The sequence below is a fragment of the Lipotes vexillifer genome, unplaced genomic scaffold (genome assembly GCF_000442215.2).
Source record: "Lipotes vexillifer unplaced genomic scaffold, Lipotes_vexillifer_v1.1 scaffold121, whole genome shotgun sequence".
NCBI classification, from domain to species: Eukaryota; Metazoa; Chordata; class Mammalia; order Artiodactyla; family Lipotidae; genus Lipotes; species Lipotes vexillifer.
The window spans coordinates 793,787-813,680 of record NW_006773122.1 but is presented as its reverse complement, the minus strand read 5'-3'; the positions used below and the strand labels follow the sequence as shown (position 1 = coordinate 813,680).

The window sequence follows — 19,894 nt, the reverse complement described above, 5'->3', positions numbered from 1 at the left end:
GGAAAGAGGACTTTGGGAGTCCAAAGAGTAAAGGGGGAATCGGATTGGCTACATAATTTGTGGGGCCCAGTGCAAAATGACAATGCAAGGCCACTTGGTCAAAGATCAAGAGATTCAAGATGATGAACACAGGGCATTAAACCAAGTGTGAAATCCTTTTAAAGGCAGGGGCCCATGTGACCACACAGGTTACATGCCCATGAAGCCAGACCTGGAAGGAATCCCTATTGCTCTTTTCTTCTCTTTTTACTCTCAGTGCTCACCCTTGAGTTAGGCCCAGTCATAAGAAGTGTATAGGAGTATAAGGAGGCTAAAACCCTGGCTTTGTAGCCAGAGGACCAGAAAAAGAAGCTGCTGGGTGAATGTGCAGCACACTGGTGAGTGTGCAGGAAAACACGGAAAGGAGGGAGCCAGAGAAAGTGATTCCCTTCAACCCTGTGAATGAAGTCTGGGCTTAGCCCTGAGCTGTACATGTATGGAACTGATGTGAAGCATCAAAGTGAAGGCTTTGAGAACTATTGTGTAGACAGACCACCGTCTGGCCCCTGGGTAGCATATAAGCAAGGTGAAGCCAAATATCACTTCAAAGTCTTTGAAAACTAATCTGATATTAAAACCATGGTCTATTGAAGGTATATCAGGACTTGTAGTTTGAATCTAATCAGATCGACTGCTTGCTAAAATACAAAAGTCAACATTCTCCAGAGGATTTTAACAGGCTCCAGAGTCTCATAAAATAATATTCAAAATGTGTAGGATACAGTCTAAAATTAATCAACATACAAAGAACCAGGAAAATCTCAACACTTCTCAAGGGAAAAGACAACAGATGCCAACACTAAGATGACTGAAATTATGGAAATATCAGACAAAGACTTTAAAGCAACTGTTATAACCATCCTCTGTGAAGTAAGGGAGAACACTGTTGAAACAAATGGACAGATATAAGTTCTCGGCAACGAAGCTGAAGGAATAAGAACCAAATGGGAATTTTAGAACTGAAAAACCCCACTGGAGAGGTCCAATGTAAATGACAGAACACAGTCAGTGAACTTGAAAATAGATCAATAGGAACCATTGAATCTGAACATAAAAGAGAAAAAACGATTTTAAAAAATGAATAGGGCCTCAGAAAATAGTGGGACATATATCAAAGTGTCTAATATTCAGGTCAGTGGAGTCCCAGAAGGGGAAGAAAAAGAGATTGGTACAGAAAAAAATGTTTGAAAAAGAAAACTTCCCAAATTGTAAAAGACAAATATTTACAGATTCAAGAAATTAAGTGAATTTCGAACAGGACAAATTCAAAGAAAACTAATCCAGACAATACAATACAACTGCTGAAAACCAAAGATTTTTAGAAAAGTATCTTGAAAGTAACCAGATAAAAAACAACATCACATATAGGGGAACGATGATTCAAATAACTGCAGATTTCTCACCAGAACCACTGAGGGCAAAAGGAAGGGATACCATATTTTCAAAGTGCTAAAAATAGACTGCCAACCTAGAATTCCATATTGTGCAAAAACATCCTTCAGGAATAAAGGCAAAAAATAAAGGTATTCTGAGATTTTAAAAAAATGAAAAAAATTTGTCACCAGTCTAAAAGAAATAATGATGGAGTTTCTTCACGTTGAAGGGAATGATGCCAGAGGGAAACTTGTGATTTCAGGAATAAGGAAAGAGCAACAGAAATGGTAGTTACCTGGATAGATACATTAGACTATTTTTCCCTTAGTAACTTTATCAAAAGGGCCATGTGGCACTACTGAAAGCAGAAATTATAACATTTTTCTGATGGTGTTTTGATACATTTAGATGTATTGGGTTGGCTGAAAAGTTTGTTCGAGTTTTTCCTAAAAAAAAACCTGAACGAACTTTTTGGCCAACCCAGTAATACATACGGTCATTACAACAAAAAGGGGGGAAAGAAAAAAAAAACTCTACAACTATAAGATTTCTACAGTTTACTAGAAATGATAAAATATTAACTGTAAGTAAACTGTGAAGAGTTATATATGTATACTGTAATCCCTAGAGCAACCATGAAAAGTATTATAGAAAGAGATATAGTCAAACCTCCGATACTTTGAATACTAAACAGTATTCAAAGAACCCAAAAGGAGGCAAAAAGAGAAAATGGGAAAGCAAAAGGAAGGGTAGAACAGAAAACAAATAATAAAATGCAGACCTAATAAACATAATAATTACATTAACTGCAAATGGTCTAACCACACCAATTAAAAGCCAAAGATTGTGGTTGCCAGGGCTGGGAGCAGAGGGGAATGGAGACTGACTGCTTACTGGGCATAGGGTCTCTTTTTGGGATGATGACAATGTTTTGGAATTAGACAGTGGTGACGAATGCACAACATTGTGAAGGCAATGAAAACCACTGAATTATATATTTTAAAATGGTTAAAATGGTGAATTTTACCTCGATAAAAAAATTAAAAGGATGGAAAAAAATGTATCACACAAATATTAATTAGGACAAAGTTGGAGCTCTAATATTACATGATTTTAAGGTAAAGATTGTGTTATCAAGATATTTTGGTATTCATGAAAGGAAAGACACATTGATCAATGAATCAGTATAGGAAGTCCAGAAATTGACCCATATTCATATATCAATTAGCTTTTTACAAAGATGCAAAGGTAATTCAATGGAGAGTAGATAGTCTTTTCAACAAACGATGAAGGAATAATTGGCATCCTTAAAAAAACTGAACTTCAACCTATAAACACTTTTAACAGAAATTAACTCAGAATATATCATAGATCTAAATGTACAATGAAAACAAAACATTTAGAAGAAAATATAGGAGAAAAGTCTTCGTGACTTTGGAGTAGGCAAAGCGTTTTAGATAAAACTAAAGTTTTAGATAAACTAAGTAGGATCCATAAATGAAAAATTTTGATATGTTGAACTTCATCAAAATTAAAACTTTTTCTCTATGAAAGACAATGTTAAGAGAATGAAAAGACAAGCTACAGACTAGAGAAAATATTTGCAAATTACACATCTAATAAAGGATTTGCATTTGGCATATATAAAGAATTTTTAAAACTCAGCAGTAAAAGACAACAACTCAGTTCTTTAAAAATTCGCAGATTTGAACAGACACTTATACCAAAGACGATATACAGATGTCAAATAAGCTCAAAGATGCTCAAAATCAATGGTCATTAGTAAAATGCAAATTAAATCACAATCAAATAGCACTACACACCTATTAGAATGGCTGAAATTTAAAAAAACACTAAAAACACAGAAAAGAACTAGCAAAGATGCAAAGGAATTCTAACACTCATACATCCGGTGGGAATGCAAAATGGTATAGCAATTCTGGAAAACCACTGGGCAATTTTCTATAAAGTTAAACATACATTAACATGTCACCTAACAAACCTACTCCTAGAGAAATGAAAACGTATGTTCACACAAAACCCTGTACACAAACGCCTACAGTAGCATTACTCATAATCGTCAGAAACTAGAAACAACCTAAATGTCCTTAAACAGGTGATGGTTCAACAAATTGTGGTACTGCTCATACAGTGGATGCTCAGCGGTAGAAAGCAGCAAGCTCCTGATGCATGCAACCACGTGGATGACCGTATATGCAGCTAAGTGAAAGAAGCCAAGCTTAAAAGGTTACATACTGTATGATCCCATGTGGATCCCATGTGGATGGCATTCTGGAAATAGTGAAACAATGGAGACAGAGAACAGAAGGTGGATGCCAGGGGTTAGTGGGAGTGGGGGGAAGTTGACTACAAAAAGGGCAGCACAAGGGAGCTTTTTATGGTGGGGGAATTGTTCTGTGTTCTGATTGTGGTGCATCTATGACTCTGCACTTCTCAAAACTTAAAGAGATGTATACCAAATAAAAGTGAATTGTACTGTATATAAATTAAAAGTAAACTTAAAAAGCATAGAGGTACAAACTACTACTTGCAAAATAAATGAGTCACAGGTATGAAATGTACAGTACAGGGAAAACAGTCAATAACTATGTAATACCTTTGTATTGTGACATTTATCGTAACTAGACTTACCATGGTGATCATTTTGAAAGCCACAGAAATATCGAATTACTATGTTGTAAGTAACAGGAACTAACAGTGCTGTAGGTCAATTATAAATATAATTAACACTATTCTACATATTAAAGTTAAGTAAATCCTGAGTTTTCATCACAAGGAAAAAAATTTTTTTCTATTTCTTTAATTTTGTATCTATATGAGATGATGTATGTTCATTAAACTTATTGTGATAATCATTTCATGATATATGTAAGTCACATCACTATGCTGTACACCTTAAACTTATACAGTGCTATATGTCAATTATACCTTAATAAAACTGGAAGAAAAAAATTATACACAGCATTATCCTTCCTCAAGTGTGGAAGTAGAGACTATATGATAATCCATCATAAATAAACTGAACTTTAAAGTTTAAAACTCCTTTATGTTTCATAAAAATCGTGTAATTTAAGTTGTACACCTCCATTTATCTTGATTTTTAAAGATTAATAAAGACATGTTGATATGAAGATAAATGTTTAACAAATGTACTGGGACAGGAATAAAACTCTCCCGACTGCTATAACCTCTCTGCTATAACCTACTTTCTCCTGCTGGTCCAAAGTGAGGTCAGAGGTTAGTTTCTCCACCTGACCCAAGTGAGGTCAGAGGTTAGTTTCTCCCGTGCACACAGAACCCAGAGCTCCCAGCTCCTGTTCAGAAGGCCACCCACAGCACCTTGGAAAGTCTACCCCAATTGAAACCTTACCACACCAATGCTTTCAAATGAAAAAACGGCTGTTCCAAAGAAGAGCGAGTAGGTCTTCCAATTTGCTACCAGTGGCAAGTGGCTGGGGTCTGGAATTCCCTATGGGGGAGAGAAATGTGGTAAAGACATTTTCTCTCCAAGCATGTTTGGGATCCCTTAAGAGAAGAGTGTTCTGAGAGTAAAGCTGAATTATAAAAAAAATTGAATATCAAGAAATTCAGAAAACTTCACAAGGAAGTAGGCCACAATCAGAGTTGATTTTAACACTTCCCAATACCAAAGAGCCAGAGGAAAGAAAGATTAAGGTATTATCAAAGTACTGAAGGATCAGGGATCTCACAGAGGGAGTCTGGTTTATCAGAATCCTCCAGAAGAAAACCTTGCACACCACAGGTTAGTACTATAGCCTAAAGTGCCCAAGAACACTTTGAATGTACCAGTGGTTATAGACGTTGGAAATTACTTTGACTATAGTTACAGTGATATTCTAGGGAGCCCGAAGTAATTAGTTAAATATGAAAGTCCCCTTTTCTTCTTCAATGAGCTGTAAATAGAAGGAGAAGAAAGCGTGTGGAATAAATATTTTATGTACCCTGTGACCTAGTATGTGAAAATAATGACAGAACAATTTCTCTAATTGAGCAACCTCTGGAATAGTCCAAAAATAAACCAGAGGTAGCTATTTCACTGGGAAATTCAATTTTGTAGAATCTATCAATATTGCCTTAAGACTTATCTGTGGTGATCCTAAAATATTTGGCTAATCTCTTATTTTTACTAAATTCCATGGACAAAATAACATTTTTTTCTTGTGACTTCTGAAAGAGGAAAACGTCTGTAAAGGTATTAGGCATGCCAAGGGTCATTTGGCATGGCAATTAGGCAAGGGTCTTCTGGATTTAAATTTCTACGTAGGCTTGTCCATTATAAAATGAAAATTAGAAAGGAGAGAAAAGTGGGAAACTGAGGGAAAATGAATATCCATACTCAACTTCAAAGACGTGTGATTTACATCATGATAGATTTGTTTGTGGTCTTTCAAGACTTTCTATTTATACCTCTGTGACTAAATATTAGTTGTTTTCTCTTGAGTTCCCTAGGGGTAATTTTGCAATTACTTGGAATTATAGCTTAGAGGATGTAAGACTAGTTCAATAAGGTTTAGCTGTGGTAGAAAATCCTGCTTTTTATCTGCCTTTTGCTGCTATCCAACCATTACAGGAATGGTCTGTAGTTAACCAATCAAGATATTTTCCTTGCAAAGCATAATGTTTTTCTAAAACCAGGATTTGACATAAAACGAGTATTGGAGAAGCAACATCAAAGAGGAGATACCCAGAAAAATGAGGGTGCACAGAGACAGCTTTGTTGAAGAAATGCTACAGTAAAGTGGGCTCTAAGCTGAAGAGGGGCGTGCATATGTATCTACCCTCAGGGCTGGCCCCAGGTGTCAGTCTATCATTGATAAAAGGCTCTGCTCACTAGAGGAGTGAGGAGTGTGGTGTGCTAACCTGGATGATGGACTGGGTGATGATGATCAAGCTGACCAGCATGGTGATGTTGGCCAACAGGGAGAAGATGGAGAGGGCTCGGAGGTTTCTGACGAACACCAGAAGCACCAGGAAGGGCAGGAAGGCAAGCATGTAGAGTCTCGAGTCCATGGTGGGCGTCAGGATCACTGTCCTATTGTAATGGCAGTTGTTGGTTGTGCTATTAACCGCTTCCACTACCTGGGAGACGAATGGGAAAAGCAAGGAGAATATTCGATGAATTTTCTGGCCACATCATTAGCTCAGAGCCTGGCCCGTAATCAGACTCCCTCACAAAGAGCTGGCATGTCTCACGTGCCAGGGTCTCAGAGTGAGTTAGAGCGACTTTAGGACTTTTTACTGCTAATCTTCTGCACCATCCTTCCTCAAAAGAGGCTGCAGAAATAACTTTAATAAAAAACGAACTTAATAAACATAAATACCTAAACTTAGAGTGGCTATTTGTTACCTTTTGGCAACGCAGAATCCATTCCTCCTGATTTTCATTTATTTTTGGTGCATTCTCTCTCACCTGAACACAATCTTGGTGGACTGTAAATCACAATCATGTGGCAGAGCCAAAGCACTGCCTTTGACTCAAGCACAGGCACTCACATCTCTCCCTGGAATATGAATCTAAATAACAAGCAAAATGACACAAGGCAGACCTAGAAAGGGGTAAACAGTAATTATGATAGGGAATCCCTGAGGAGACTGCTCACCAATTCTATCGACATCCCCCTAGCTGCCCTGGTTCCTGCTCCTGTCCTTTTCTGAGACCCATTTTTTTTTTTTTTTTTTTAGTTTTCTCTGTCATTTTGGAAGTTAGCTAATATTCTTCCACTAAACTCATTTTCTGCTGAAGTTCCACTGAATCTGTTTCTTTTGCTTATAACCAAAAAAGCTCATCACTTACTGTTTCTTAATTGGACCAACACTGACATTTTGAGTGAGAGAACTCTTCCTTGTGAGCATCTGACCATTCATTGCAGGACATTTAGCATCTCTGGACGCCACCCAGTAAAAGGTATTAGCATCCCCCCGTCACTGTGACAAACAAGGAACACCCCCTGCACACTGTACAAATACCTCCCAGCAAAGTGGGGGTAGGAGGGAGGGTACCACCCTCCTTTGGAATCAGCAAGCATGACTTAATGGCTACAGTCTTATTGTGCAAGCAACACATTCCACTGCAGAACAATTAGAAACTAGATTTAAGCAAGAAAATGTAAAATCAATGATAATCTCAGTACCTATGGGTTGCCATGGTAATGCCTTGCAATATATTCATCTGTACATTTTCTATGCAGTATCACAAATTACATGTATTACAAGCATCCTTTTTATTTTACAAGACTGAAATTATAGTACACACTCTTATTTTAAAATTTCCTTTCCGGGACTTCCCTGGTGGCGCAGTGGTTAAGTATCCGCCTGCCAATGCAGGGGACACGGGTTCGATCCCTGGTCTGGGAAGATACCACATGCTGTAGAGCAACTAAGCCCGTGTGCCACAACTACTGAGCGTGTGCTCTAGAGCCTGCGAGCCACAACTACTGAGCCCATGTGCCACAACTACTGAAGCCTGCACGCCTAGAGCCCTGCTCCGCAACAAGAGCAGCCACTGCAATGAGAAGCCTGCGCACTGCAACGAAGAGTAGCCCCTGCTCGCCGCAACTTGAAAAAGCCCATGCACAGCAACGAAGACCCAATGCAGCCAAAAATAAATAAATTAATTAATTAAAAAAAAAATCTCCTTTTCATTTAACACATCATGAACACTTAGATAAATCATTGTCCTGTTTTTTTCTGATTCCTCACTACAGTAGGAAAATTACTTGGAACATTAGCCAGGTATTCAAGGCCTTCCACAAATGGACCCATTCAACTGTGAAAGCTCTTCCTCTCCCGAGGCCCACACCTTCTTCTACAACCACTTGCATTGCCTCTCCTGAGCAACCCCCGTACGTTCCTGCCTTCAGATGTTTATTCCTCCTCCCACCTTGGCTACCACTGCTTCTCCAACCTGCCCTTCAATGCCCAGCTCAGGTGCATCTCCTCAAGGGGGGCTTCTCTTGCTCCAGTGATCTCTCCTGCTCCCATACATTTCTGCCCCTTAGTTCACAATTAAGCATCCCCAACCTCAGGGTGTTAGTGGAGTCCTGACCCAACACCAACATATTATATTGATATTTAGCTTTTTATATGTCTTAGAGCACATCCCACTTAGTCTGCAAACTCCTTGAGACAATGCTTACCTTGTCTCTAGACAGATGACTGATAAAGTTCTGCTGATGTCAGATTGATTTCCAAGCAGCAATCTGGCAATTAAGAGCCTTCAAATCAAATTCCTTGACCCAGTAATTTTACTTAAAAAATACATATACTAAAGTAATAAAGGGTTGTACAAAGACTTGTACAGATTATAGTAGAAAAACAGAAAATATCAGATGATAAAACACTAAGTCATCTGTATGATGGGAAATTATAAAACTATTAAAAATTACACTAAAAAATTTAAGGACATCTAAAAATGCTAATCAGTTAATACTCATTTAAAACCATCCATGAGTGGTTGGATTAAGAATAATTTTGTTTTATTTTGAGAAGCAGTATAGCATAGTGTTTAAAAAAACTTGAGCTGTGATGTTAAAAAGGCCTGTGTTTTTAACCTTTGTTCTGTGACCATATTTATATACATTATAGAGTCTATAACATCAGTTTTCTCATCTGCAAGATGGGAATAACCATAGCACCTACTCTGATAAGACCATGGAGAGAATTAAATGAGGGAAAGCTTATAAAATGATCACTGTACCTGACACATAATAGAAGCTAATTCTGAATTCTTACTATTTTTTTCCTTCTTTTTAATTTTTTGTTTACATTTCCAAATTTCTGGTATTACTATAAACAGAAAAAGAGCCCTGAAGAATAGTTTTATTTTTTAAGCTTATTGATTAAGGATAGCCTCTGTTATTACCCACATTATTTTGCTCAAATTGCTCCAAGATAACAATTGGGTAAGAACAGAAGAATTTCTCGGGGACAAAAAACTGTTAAACCAAGGAGATTAAACAGCTAAAGGTAGATAAAGATGGCCCAAAGATTAGGTATCATTCAAAAAGACCTGTATCAGTTTAAGAACAGTTAAGGATGATTATGTACCAAGGCAGGATGATTGACAAAATCCAGCTCAATTTTAAAGACGAACCTTGAGGACAGGTCCAGTTTTAGAGACAACTCTTGGACAAAGGGTACTGTGGATAAAGTAACCACTTAACAGAAATCTGCAGATATGTGAACTGGGGGAAAGCCTGGGTTCTTTGATAACACTCAGTTTAACTTTCTGCATTGTATGATGAGGATACTAGGGCCCAAAGAGAAGAAGCTATTTGTTGAACAACTAGAAAAAGAGGACCCTCCTTTTCCATGTTCTTTTCCCTCCCACCTTCTCTAGAAGACTCTACCTGCTTTAAATTATCAGCCAGAAACACAATGTACACGCAGCAGAAGCCCATCTGGGTGACTATAAGAAAGAAGCTCACGACACGCCTGAAAGAGAGGAGAGAGAGAAAAAGAAAAAAAACTTGTTATAAAAGAAGAGCTGGCTTGTCATTTCCGTTTCTGTTCCCAGGGGTTGGTAACCCTCGACCAGCACCCTCGGTCCTGCTACCACAATCAACAATGGGGCAGTAGAAGGGATGTAACAATAGTTCTTTGAAAAACATGTTTCTCAACCACTTCCACACTCTCAACTCAGCAGTGGTAAAATTCTTCATCATCAGGAACCTTGCCCCATACCCAGCTCTGTGTTGATACTAACTGATGTAAGGCAATAGGCACAACTTATTAGCAATCATTAAAATTTTTTCCTAATTCGGCACTGAAGATAAACAGACAAATAACACATGGTCTTTTCCTCTAGTGGTTTAGAGACTAGTGGGTGAGATGGATAAAAAATAATATGGCGGGACTTCCCTGGTGGTGCAGTGGTGAAGAATCCACCTGCCAATGCAGGGGACATGGGTTCGATTCCTGGTCCGGGAAGATCCCACATGCCGTGGAACAACTAATCCCATGCACCACAACTACTGAGCCTGTGCTCTAGAGCCTGCGAGCCACAACTACTGAAGCCTGCACGCCTAGAGCCTGTGCTCCACAACAAGAGAAGCCACCGCCATGAGAAGCCCGTGCACTGCAACGAAGAGTAGCCCCCGCTCGCCGCAACTAGAGAAAGCCCGCATGCAGCAACGGAGACCCAGGGCTGCCAGAAATAAATTAATTAATTAATTAAAAAAAAAAATAATATGGCACTAAGGGCCATGGTAAAAAGGGCATTTTACCCGAATTAAAGAGCAGACAGCCTTCTTAGAAAAAACCAATACCTGAGCGGGAGTCCCTTGGGAAGAGGAGGAAAGAGAGTGAGAGAAGAAAAAAAGGAATAAAGAGGAGGGGCAGATGGTGAAGAAGCAGTGAGGAAAAAGCATTTCAGCAGAGGGATTAGGCAGATTTCTCTAGCTGCCATGTGGAGAGTCCATTGGAGGGGGCAAGACTGAGGATGGGAAGACGAGATAATGGAGGCGAAAGACGGCAGCCACCTGGACAAAGACGTAGCTGTAAGGGTGAGAGAACTGAAAGCATTTTAAGAGATACTAGGGAACTAGAACTTACAGAACCTGGCGACCACCTACATCTAGGGGAAGGAAAAAGGAAGTGACTTAAGGTGAGTGACAAGTTTTTAGCTTGGACAACAAAATGAACTGGGAAACTCAGAAGGAAGAACAGGTTTTAGGGGAAGAGGAAGAAATGGCACATTCAGTACCTGTATTGTTGAGCTTGAGGTTCCTACAGGAGACATTCAGGAGACAACCACATATTGGGGTCTTGAAATGTTGATTTGTCAGTGATGGATAAAGCCTTGAGAAGGCAAATTAGTGTTGGAAAGTGTGCAGAGTGACAAGAGAAGGCAGCGTTCCAAACCCTAGAGAACACCAACATTTCAACGGAGGATAGAAACAAAGAAGCCTGCAAAGCAATGACCAGAGAGGTAGGTGGGAAACTAGGATGAAAAAGGGTTTAATAGAAGCCAAATGAAGAGAGAATGTCTGAAGAAGAGAACAGTCAATTGTACCCGCCGCTGCTGAGAGGTTCTCTAGGGCAAAGAAGGTACAATAGGGAGGTCTTTTAGGACATCGGTGGAAAGGATTTCAGCAGAAGTATAGGACAGGAAAGCCAGGTGACCCATGAAGGAGGTGTGAATGGGGTGTATGGCTGTAAAATTAGACGGTGGGCTATTCTTTCATAAAGCTAGAGTGAGTTCCAGTCTTGAAGGTGCCCATTTTGTTCATCGTTGTAAACCCACTGCCTAAAGCACTTCCTGACACACTGCAGGTATTCAGTAGAAATCTGTTGAATAATCAGATAATGAATGAGATAGAGGATGGTATAAGGTCAAGGAGGCTTTATTAATTTATTTTATTATTTTTAAGATGGAGATAAATGAACACATTTCAATTCTGAGAGGAAGAGCCCATAGTTCAAAAAAGAAGTTCAAATTATAGGAGAGGAGATAATTAGTGGAGTGAAATTCCTAAATAGAGCAGGAAAATCTACCTTACATGCCCAACAATAAGTAGAAGGATCTGACGCGTTGCGACAGGCAAAAGCCACCTCTTGGGTCACACAACTGGGAAAATACTAGAAATCATCCCATAGCCTTCCTAGTCTGCTCATAGGCTGAATTTATTAATTCAGTATGTGAATGGGCTTTGGGTCAAGAGACGTGCCAGACCCACGATGCTCGTGAGCAAGGCACACCTCAGGTAGTGCAGTTTGGGGTATCACAGTTCAAGAGAGACTTTGATAATCTAGAGGTGAGTAGAAAAGAGTAGACAGACAGGGTGGGGAGAGGTGGGAAAACAAAGACAAAAGAGTAGATTTAGTCCCAAGTACCAGGAGACAGAAGGCGTTGACTGTTTCCATCATCTCCAAAAGCAAAAAAGTGGAGGTTGCAGGAGGTAGATTTCGGTTCACCAAGGAACCCTCAACGTCTTGGTCTTTTTCTCTCTTTTCTTCTCACTATATACTCTCTCCCTAAGAGACCTCTTCTGTCCCCTGACATCATAGCTGATGACTTCAGTGTCTCCTGCATGAAGACAGGTTCAAACCTACACATATAACTACCCACTTGACATCTCTGCTTGAATATACAATACAGAAGTCATCAGAAGCCTGAGTGAACCTCGACTCTTTCTTTCCTTTCCCCACAACCCTGGGGCCCAAATCATGACCAAATTCACTTTTCTCCATGCCCACTGCCACCAGCTTGGACCCAGCCATCACTGTCACCTGCCTGGACATTGTCGACAGCCTCTTCATGGGTCTAAGCCTACTCTTGCTCCCTTACAATCTCTTCTCCTTACAGAAGCCAGACAGATCTTCGGACAATGCAAATATGATTAAAACAGGAAAGCCTCTGATTAAAACCCTCCAATGGTTTCCTGGTTGCTTTTAAGAAAAGAACAAGACCTTGAAGAGGGTCTAAAATGTACAGCTTGTTTGGGCCCTTCAGGCTCCTGCCCACTTTTCCCTAGGGAATTCCTCATTCCTAAGAATGCCTTCCTTCAGAACTCATCTCAACTGTTCCATCCTAGGAGGCCTACCTGAACCTACGTACATCTCCTTACCTACTTGGTAGCAACTAGTACTTCTTTCCTTCATGCTACTTATCCCAGCGGCTATTAAGTAACTGTGTCCTAAACTGTTTACGGTCTGTGTTTCCCACTGGACTATGGATTCTGCACGGGCAAAGCTTTGTTTGCCTTGTTCCCCACAGTATTTCTAGGGCCTGGTACATAGTCGCAACTAGATAAATGTGGTTTAATAAAAAAGTGAATGATATTCAAGTTGCATAGCAAAGGAATGAGAACCCTGTACATACAAGGAGTGGGGCTGGATCAGGAAAACTGCCATTGAATCCCTTTCATGTGAAGCCCAGCGTTCTGTGTTACGTGAGCCAACTTTCCAGGGAAGAGAGCATCCCTGACAGCCACATGTCCTCCCTACTTTGGGCAAAGCAAGAACAAGGTACCTTCCCCAGTGTGCGTGGTTCCGGAGCCAGGTGCTGGGGCTGGCTTCTAGTCCGTGCATCACCGTATCCCCGTAGTCCATAAAGGGCTTGTTAAGTCTGCAGGAGAGACTGCATACAGTTACCGAGAGGCAGTTTAAATTAAGATAATATACTGAAAAGTCAGGAGACACATAGCAAGACAGAACCCAGCTAGAACGGAAAGAACACTGGGGCAGAAACCCAAGTTCTAGTTCAGGTTTTGACACCTGGTGGTATTTCCTTGGTGGCTTGTTTTCCTTACCTGTCAAGTGGGATGGTGACTATATAACATGGGTAATAATACACACCTCGCATGGGTACAGTAGTTCTCATATCCTTGATCCCATTGGATCCTCATGACAATTCTCTGAGGCAGGGTGAGGCATGGATTGTTTATGCCCAATTTATAGATGAGCCAAGCAGATAAGCACAATGGCCTAATTGAGATCACCTAATGAGTCATGTGGTAGAGCTTCATTTAGGTCCCTGCCCCAAATGCTTTTCTCTTTTTCTTGGCCTTGTTGGAAGAAATTAAGAAGTGAACTCTTGTTACATGTGGGATGCTTCTGGGATGTCCCTGAGAACCAAGTACCAAAGGAAGTGACAAGAGGACGGTGTTTTCCTCACCTGTGGCAGAAGCGCTGGGCACACCTGACCAAGATGTGCATACAGTGGCAGGAGATGAAGCCCATGGCCAGCAAACTGAGAGGGCCCATCTGGAGGAAGGGCCAAGGGGCAAGGGAAGAGAGAAGAGAATGGACTTGTGAATAACTCGTCAGGAGAGATTTGGTAGTGCAGATATTATTCCGGACTCAAAGAATTTTCTAGCAAACTGGTTTGCAAACCCTTTTTAGCAGTAACAGCGATTCTTTCTTTTCTTTTTTCTTTCTTGAAGTATACTTGACTTACAATGTTATCTATTCTTGCAAAGATGCTCTCAAGTCGTACTCCGAGAAAGTGCAAAAGGCAATCACAATGGGGTATCGTGGAAGGAGTAAGGGCTCAGAACTGCGGTCCTTAGTGGCCTCTGAGGTGCCCCTGAGAGCTAGTGCTCTACAGAGCACAGCTGGAAAACTAGTCATAGTCCAACCCTTGCATTCCACAGGGGAGGAAGCTGAGGCCTGGACAGTGGACAACTGACTTGCTGAGGCCACTCAAAGTCTGTGGCAGGGCCAGAACTCAAACCTAGGCTAGATATCTAGACTCCAAGTCTGGACCAAGCTGCCTTTCAGAAAGATTGCTCACTGTAGGCCACTATAAACCTTTAGAGGCTGTCCTCCTACCTCCTTGCTACCATCCAGTTGTACTGGCCCCACCTGTGGCAGCCCCTCTTACCAGGATGCCTGCATTCTTCATAGCCAGGGGTAGTCCCAGGACCCCTGTGCCTATGTTACCTTTCACCAGGTGAACCAAGGTCTGGAATGCTCTAAAGGAGAGGAAAAAGACATGAGCATGTGGGTGTGCAGAGGTGAGGAGATCCAACAGGCATTCTGTCCCAGCGTGCCCACACCTGAGTTGAGCTGGATAGGTGGGCTCCTGGTTGTCTCTCAGTCTCCACGGCCTTTGCTGGCACTCTGAGTCTCGTGTACGGTGAGCTAGAATCCCAGTTTGCCCAGAACTGTCCTGGTTTTATCAGCTAACACTCAATATATGTCATTAGAACACTTACTATATAACAGACATTATGCTAAGGATTACATGTATCATCTCATTTAATCCTCTTGTCAAGACAAGGAAGCAGGTTATTGCCCTTATTTTGCAGATGAGGAAACTGAGGAATAGAGATTTTTAAAAAATGACTTATCTAAGGATATATTGGGGAGCCAGAATTTGAACCCAGAACTGCCTCAGAGTCTTTGTTCTTCATGCCACTTCTATTGGACTGCCTCCCGGAAAGGAGCCCAGAGAGATGGGTTAAAGGGACAGCCCCATTTCATAATTGAGGGAAATAAGGCTCAGAGAGGGCAGCGAACAGCCCAAGGTCATAATACTGGTAGCAGATATAGGACTGAACTCAGAGAAAAGGAGAAAGGGCAGGCAGCAAAGAGAAATTATTGTGACTAATGAAGAGGTCAAATGACTTGGTCCCCAGATGGGGTCTGTTGGGACAGGGTTGTTTAGGGTTTGGGCTCCGGAGGGATTTTATTTTCCCTCAGGCCAGGACATCAAACTGGGGAATGGCAAGTCTTCTCCTACCTCTGGCCAAAACAAAACCCAACACTCAGACTTTTAAGACAGATGTGAAGGTGGTCCAGAAGACAAGGTCTAAGCCACCCGGGGTAAAGTTCTAGGGAGGTATCCTCTCTGGTGGTGAATTAACTAAACAACCTATTTTTACACCTCTTTGTACCTGGACAAGGTTAAACTAAGATGAGTATCGGGTTAACATTTATAACTTGAGAAACCTTGGAAATTCCCCATGAGAGCCTTCCAAGTGAAGAGACTTACTATGAAGAACAGCAGAGGTATTATGGAAGGAGCCTGGTCTCTGGGGTTGGACAAACCAGGGATTAAAACCCAAGGCTGCACTTCCCTGGTGGTCCAGTGGTTAAGACTCCACGCCTCTACTTCGGGGGCATGGGTTTGATCTACTACTTAACTAGCTGTGTTATCTTGGGCAACATGTCCACTTTGCTGAGCCTCTATGAATGTTAGGAGGAATATTTTTGCAAGAACTGCCTCAAACATTCAGGGATTAATATAAATGTTCTTTATATTAATCCCTGAATCCTCTAGCTTCCTGAGGATCTGCCCATTTATTTGTTAAGGGTTAAAGAGAAAAACTGTGGGAGAAAGAGGGTGGAGAGTCTCTGCGTCCCTTTCTCTCTCCCTGTGGGTGTCAACATCGCTGATTGAGCACTGCACCCCACGGCCCTCCAATGATGGGTTTGTTTTGCAACTAGGGTCAAAGGGTCATTTGGAACTTTCTAACTAAAGGACTTAGGAAATCTGAATTTAACTTTGGGCCACTTAGACAATTTAATAATGTGGTGAGTTGTGCAAAGCACTGGGCTGGGAGGCAGGAGACCTGGGTTCTAGCCTTAACTCCTTTGGTGACTTCGGAACGTCACTGTAGTCACAGTAGTCGGCTTACGGGCATTAAGCTTGGGAGCTTCCAGCACAAATTGCCTTTGCAGCCACCCTGGGAAGGAGCCAACTGTTATTTCACAGGGGGGAAACTAGAGTACTAAGTTCTATCACTTGCTCAGGTTGGTAAGTAGCTAAAGTGGGAATTCAAACCCCGGTGAGCTAACTCCATAGGTACCATGCTTACCCAACCTGTTTATTACCTCCCTCCAAGCCAGGAGCTAGTTCTGACTTGCTTTCTTTCTTTGATTCTTAAGTAGCTAAAATTGCCATCAAATCATATCTTATTGGGTTGGCCGAAAAGTTCGTTCGGGTTTTTCCATAAAATGTCACTATTCCAACCCAACCGTTCAGGACTGGTTCCCTCAAGGCCTCCGATGGAGAAATAGCCCACCTCAGCAGTGGATGGCCCCAAGGCCTGGAGATCTCACCCTCAGGATCCTGAATTCTTAGCAACCCTGGGGGACTAGTCCTGGGGCAAGTGAACCCGGTCACAACGTCAGTCATTGTGTCTGTCCATCCCTGAATGGTCCTGCAGGGTGGCAGTGGGAGGAGCTTTGCCTGCCTCTTTCTCCCTCTTTGCTGCACACTCTCCCCGCCCCCCACCCACACAACACTCAACCTTTCCGATGTAACTGCCACAGGCAACCTCCTTAAATTCACACTGCCAACAATGTGTCCCCATTTTGCATATGGGGAAAACTGAGGCTTCGAGAAAGAAGGAGCAGACTCACACCTTGGATGCAAGTGACCTTTCTACTACACCGACAGGGTCAACGTTTTCTTCATAAAGCTGCGGAACCTGACCACCACGCCAGCCAGTCGCCCCACCCATTTTTCCTCAGTGAACTAGCCACGCAGCTTGAATGGTGGAGGCAAAGGGAGCTGGAGCTTGGCTTCCCTGCCAAAACTCTTTCAGTACACCCCTCCTTATCATGGTCTGAAAGCCTCATGAGTGACCCCCCCCTTCCCCCCAAACACACTCCAGGGAGGTGGAAGAACTAGACTGTTCTACATACTGTGCTTTTGATGTTGTCACTGCAGTTATCAATGGAAGCAGAGGTCCGGGTAACTGCAGGAAGGAGGCAATGCTTGGTTGTCTGTGGTTTTAGCTCGTGTCACCTTCTCCACCAAGAAGCTGGGGATTCTGCCCCTCTCCCGGACATTATCAGGACTGGCCAGGAGCAAAACTGACTCTAGGGCTATACTTCAATTAAAAAGAAATAAACAGACAGACAGACAGACTCTAGGGCCAGCACTGGAGTCCAGCCCCCGTCCTGCCAATGAGCAAGTGCGTGGCCTGGGGTAACTTGCCTTAGTTTCCCCACCTGCACATGTTGGGGGCTAGATCACTCTATCCTAAGGGCTTTCTGACAGTCTTCCCTCCTGCCCCTTTATGTTCTCAAATTGACTCAGTCTCGGACTGCACCTTTTGCAGCTCTGGTTTCCCCAAGGCTGCACGATGGGTTGGGGGTCAGACACACCCACCTCAGGATTTTTGCCACTGCAAGCTTCCAGGCTGGAAGGCAGAACTAGGGATGGCAGGAAAGAGCACTCACGTTATGCCCTTGGTCGTTTCCAAGTCCGGCGACTCAGAAGGGCTTCCATCCAAGAAACCGGAATCCTTGTTCTGCAACTTCTTGGCACTTTCGGAAGAGGACTTGAGGTCCAGTTTGAGGTCAACAGCTCCCTGGGGACCCCCGGCACTCTTTGTCATGGGCATGGCTGTTCACAAAGAGAGGGCTCCCGGTGACGGTGGGGTCTGCACTGAGCAGGAAGGTGTCCAGTCAGGTGCAAACCCCAGCTCGGCGGCTTGTGCCTTAGCAGGAGCTGGCCAAGCGGGAACGAGGCCCCGCCCACCTCCGCAGGAGGGTGCGCCTCCTGCCGCAAGAAGCCCAGTGGAAGAGAAGCAATGGCCAGGAGGAGGAGGGGAGGGGAGGGCACTGCGGAGGGAGTCATCCCCGCTTACCTATAGCAACAGTAACGGCACCAGCGACTACGACACTGATCATTTTGATAACTACTATTTATTAATCACTTCACTAAGGGATAGATGCTCTTCTAAGTGCTTTACCTATATTTTCTCACTTAGTCCTATAAATTAACTAACGAGGAAATCAGGCTCTGAACTAAAGGGACCTGCCTAAGGTCACATAGCTAAAAAAGTGACAGAGTAGGGACGAGAGCCCAACGCGTCAGGCTTTTTAGCCAATAACCTATTTCTACATCCAAGAGAATATCTATCCCACCCCGCCACCTCCGCTGGGGCAGGGGCTCCGCTTCTCACTGGCTGCATGCCTGCTCTAAGGCATCTGTCTGGGAGCTCCCCTTCTTAAGCTGGAAAAAAAGGAGCACTTACTCACCTCGAACTGCTTCTTAGCTTCTGTGAGGCTCCAGGGAGAGAGGAGTGGGGATTCTTTTGCAAAGGGACGGAGAGGCAGAGATTGTTCAACCCTTAGCCTAGCGCAGGCCTCAGGAGAGGGTGTGAGTTGCCTAAGGTCACACGTGGCAGTCAGGACAGAACTCTGCAGCTAAAGAAGGCTTTGGAGGTTTCCGTTCTCTGTCATTATCTCTGCTTCAGTGACGGATGAATGGGCCAAAATTTCCTCCTCCCTCAAAATTATAGCATTTACTCAAGCCATACCATTCCCCACGTCATCATCTCATGTGCCACGAGCTTTATTTAAATGGTCTCACAGCTAACTGGTAGCATTCGAGACAGATTTGTCTGGGCCCCTCCCTCACACGGGACCCTTTCCAAGGTCCTACATGCAATTTTGAATTTGTAATTTTGGGTTCTTTTTCTTAAAGAGGCTCTCTCCACCCCTTACTGCTACTCCCAATCCCCTTCCCAGTGGTATAAGCTTCAGACTCCACAAAGCCTAATTCTCTGGGTAGCACTGTTATTTTGTTTTTACAGATGTGGAAACTGAGGCTCAGGGAAGTAAAGAATAGCTTGCCCAAGGCCGCAGCAAATCCTCTGCAGAGCCCAAACTCTACCCTAGTCAGATCTTTCTATCTCTGAAGGCTGAGGCTTTGACCACTACACTGACCTATTGGTGTGAATCCTTGCCCCACTCTTCAAGTTCCTTGCCCTGAAATCAACTGAAACACTCACTGTGGTTTAAGAAACATCCTCTATTCCCTTGTCCAGCACCATTTACGTGTCAGTATTCCTGGCCTGTGGGGGCGGCAGAGATTCCATAATGTGATGTTAATCTCAGATCTCATCCACTGATAGTTCTTTTTTCTTGTTCAGGCAACAAGATCAGTAAATAAGATTGTCTTGAGATGTTCAGATATAAGAATAGTTCTTGGGGGCTTCCCGGGTGGTGCAGTGGTTGAGAGTCCGCCTGCCGATGC

General features: G+C 42.6%; 1 protein-coding gene across 1 annotated transcript in view; it reads right to left on the bottom strand.

Annotated features, from left to right (window-relative positions):
- The window catches only part of SLC36A2 (solute carrier family 36 member 2), a 27,612-nt gene extending 9,358 nt beyond the window's left edge, over window positions 1-18,254 (bottom strand). Inside the window, exons 1-7 of the mRNA XM_007448028.1 lie at window positions 18,091-18,254; window positions 14,780-14,870; window positions 14,072-14,160; window positions 13,427-13,522; window positions 9,804-9,888; window positions 6,316-6,534; window positions 4,805-4,903 (exon numbers count right to left, since the gene is read on the bottom strand). Coding sequence (XP_007448090.1) covers window positions 4,805-4,903; window positions 6,316-6,534; window positions 9,804-9,888; window positions 13,427-13,522; window positions 14,072-14,160; window positions 14,780-14,870; window positions 18,091-18,254 — 843 coding nt within the window. The remainder of the gene's footprint in view (window positions 1-4,804; window positions 4,904-6,315; window positions 6,535-9,803; window positions 9,889-13,426; window positions 13,523-14,071; window positions 14,161-14,779; window positions 14,871-18,090) is intronic.
- Window positions 18,255-19,894: the final 1,640 nt, after the last annotated feature.